The 3,080-nt window shown below is 39.0% G+C and overlaps 1 protein-coding gene across 1 annotated transcript in view; it reads left to right on the forward strand.

Moving 5' to 3' along the window:
- LOC107660475 (DNA topoisomerase 2-alpha-like) overlaps positions 1-3,080 on the forward strand; it is a 49,312-nt gene that overhangs the window by 3,458 nt on the left and 42,774 nt on the right. Inside the window, exons 4-6 of the mRNA XM_016449781.1 lie at positions 1,480-1,543; positions 1,622-1,767; positions 1,850-1,947. Of these exons, the coding sequence (XP_016305267.1) occupies positions 1,480-1,543; positions 1,622-1,767; positions 1,850-1,947 (308 nt within the window). The remainder of the gene's footprint in view (positions 1-1,479; positions 1,544-1,621; positions 1,768-1,849; positions 1,948-3,080) is intronic.

The raw sequence follows: 3,080 nt of genomic DNA on the forward strand, positions 1-3,080 counted from the left end.
GTAAAATGCGCAGCACACAATAGCAAATTGGGGTTATAATGCTCAGGAACAGAGTTAAAAAATAAATTGCAACCATTGTTGCATGTTTCCTGACATCATCCGCTTTCGGAAGGCCAAACAAAGACGTTTGGGCACGGCGGTGAAAAAAAGTGTTTCAGGTGGTCGCGCACCGGACGAGAAGCACAGCGTCGCGTTGCGCCACGGCTTTAAAATTCAAATACTTTATTTTCTATGAGTGTAGGCACACCGGCGGCGACGTTCGGCGTCTGTCCGCGGCGCCCAGCTACGTCGTGTTGTATTTATTTATAAAACAAAGTCTTCTTTGGCCATATTAGCCTACTCAATGGCATTAACACAGGCTTTACTCCTTTCAAACGTGATCTGGAATGTCACCGTTTCTGTCACTGCAACTTCCCGATCAGGCAAACGAACACACACGAAATCTTCTTCCTCATGAAAAAAATGTAGTTAATATTTGCATTTATGATTTATTTTATCCACCCGTGACCCACCCGCAAATAATCAGAATGTGTTTTTTATCACCCGACCCGCGGATTATTCGCAGCGCCTGTGGATATAGAAAAAGCAAAAAATTTTGCTGCGTAAATCAGACGGACTTACTGAAAATGCAAATTCATTCTCTGCCAGCAGGAGAAACAGCGGTTTCCCCAGTAACGGCTGTACACAAAGCAGTGCTGAGCTCACAAACGCTGCTTTATCAGGCATATAACATGCAAGATGAAATGAAAATAACATTGAACATTTTCTAAATATAGTCTTCCTTCAGAAATACAGTGATATAAAAACACCTGTGCCTCGTTTTGATTTTTAAACGTGCAGTAGCGTGCTCATGTTTATTCAACGAAGCCTTTTGGATAATCGGTCAGTTTTGATATTGTGGCGAGCGCCATAAATAAATGTATGGGAAACACATCCTACAGCACAACCACCTGAGCCCAACTTCAGTCTACTCATCACCTTAACTTTAACTGCGTTTGTAGCCGGCGCCATAGCCAGACTGATAACCTGGAGGTAAACTTCGGGCCAGGCGCGTGCGCCCGATGAAACGTCTGTATAAAGCTTGAAGCATCAGAATCTGTATCGGCCAGTCACCATGACAAGAAATCAGTACTCCGTATCGGCTGCAAAAATCCTGATCGGAGCATCCCTAGTTTTTACTAATGGATTATAAGAATGATTAATCAGAAGTCATTGCTATGATTAACCGACAGCTCAAATTAAGCTGTTTACCTTTTATTGTGTTATGAAAACTATCTTTAATAATTACCTTTGCTTAAAGAAAAGTCAGCTTTTTAATGTTTAATGTAGGCTATTCACATAAACATCAATCAATGCACATACATAGAGGTCATGAAATATTGTTAAATGAAGGTCAAACATTTGAAAGACAACTCAGTTTTGACCTTATGTGCTCTAAGGGCTGCTTCTTGAGTATAATACTCATTCTTTGATTCATAGTGAATGCTGCTGATAACAAACAGAGGGACAAAGCTATGAACTGCATCAAGGTTAACATTGACTCGTAAGTACTTCCCATGCTCTGATTGTTCACCGTTGTAGCTCGGGAAGACATCTAAGTGATGCATGTTTGTGTGTGCAGGGAGAATAACACCATCAGTGTGTGGAACAACGGAAAGGGTATTCCTGTGGTTGAGCACAAGGTGGAAAAGGTGTATGTTCCTGCTCTTATCTTCGGGCAACTCCTGACCTCCAGTAACTATGATGATGATGAGAAGAAGGTCACAGGTGAGGTCGAGCTGGAAGTGCATGGATTCATATGAATGGACTTTACTTGATTGGAATGTTTAATCGTGTGTGTTGTTAACAGGTGGCCGTAATGGATACGGTGCGAAGCTGTGTAACATCTTCAGCATCAAGTTCACGGTGGAGACTGCGTGTCGAGAGTCAAGACACTTTTTCAAACAGGTAAGCTTGATACCTGATCGCTCAATGCATGTTGATGTATTATTAGGGATTTAGGGATGTAACGATTCACTCAACTCACGATTTGATTCGATTCACGATTTTGATTTCACGATTCGATTCACGATTTTTGTAATTTTTTTTTTTTTTTTACAAAATGAGGTTTAAGACAAATTATAAATAAATGTGGCCTTTTATTATTGCTTGGACAAAATGCTGCATGTTTCTTTGTGAAATTTAAATATAACACTATAATAATATACTAATATAGCACTTTCATATTATTGCTCTTTTGTTGGTTTTGATTGCTTCTATTGTCCTCATTTGTAAGTCGCTTTGGATAAAAGCATCTGCTAAATAACAACATTTAAATATAATGTAAATGTAAATAACAAAACTAAATTAACATTTTAAAACAAGCCCCAAATCAAATAAATAACACAAATAAAATAAATCTCTTTCCATTTAAAATTGGAGGCAATCGTTTCCAAACAATGATATAATTGTTTAATAATCATTAAACATAATAATAATAATAATTATCCAAACAAAGATGCTGCATACATGCAACATGAGGATTTTTAAATCTAAATTAGATTGTATAATTTCTAAATTTGAAGCAAAAACAGAATGGTTTGACTTCAGTTTTGTGAAACTATGACCAGCTTTATGAAATTATACTACATGCCTGAACGAAACAAACAGCAGGAGCTCTGAATGAGATGCAGATTCACTCTCTGACAGCAGGAGGCGCTTCTGGAACACCACAAATGGCGTTCCCTTGGTTACCGCTGTAAACAAAGCAGCACTGCGCTGAAACACTGCTATAATATGAACTATACAGAGACGAGATTACCAGTTGCCGATCGCGTAAATTCCAGGGGCTGCTCCTTAAGCCATCCTACACACACGTGACTGACCGCTCACTCGCACCAACAGGAGGGGGAGGGGCCTGTTACTGGAATTTTCCAATTGCGGTATACCTTGAAACCGGTAATCGGTCCATGCCTAATCACTACTTAGCAGTCAGATGTCCATATGCACAGAGGCACAGATCCCTAAACAAGATCATATCTGCAAAAGGAACTTTTTTTTTTTTTTTTTTGTAGAAGCATTTTTAAAATTTTAAATAGCCC

This window comes from Sinocyclocheilus anshuiensis, unplaced genomic scaffold (assembly GCF_001515605.1).
Source record: "Sinocyclocheilus anshuiensis isolate Anshui unplaced genomic scaffold, SAMN03320099.WGS_v1.1 scaffold1449, whole genome shotgun sequence".
Taxonomy (NCBI): Eukaryota; Metazoa; Chordata; class Actinopteri; order Cypriniformes; family Cyprinidae; genus Sinocyclocheilus; species Sinocyclocheilus anshuiensis.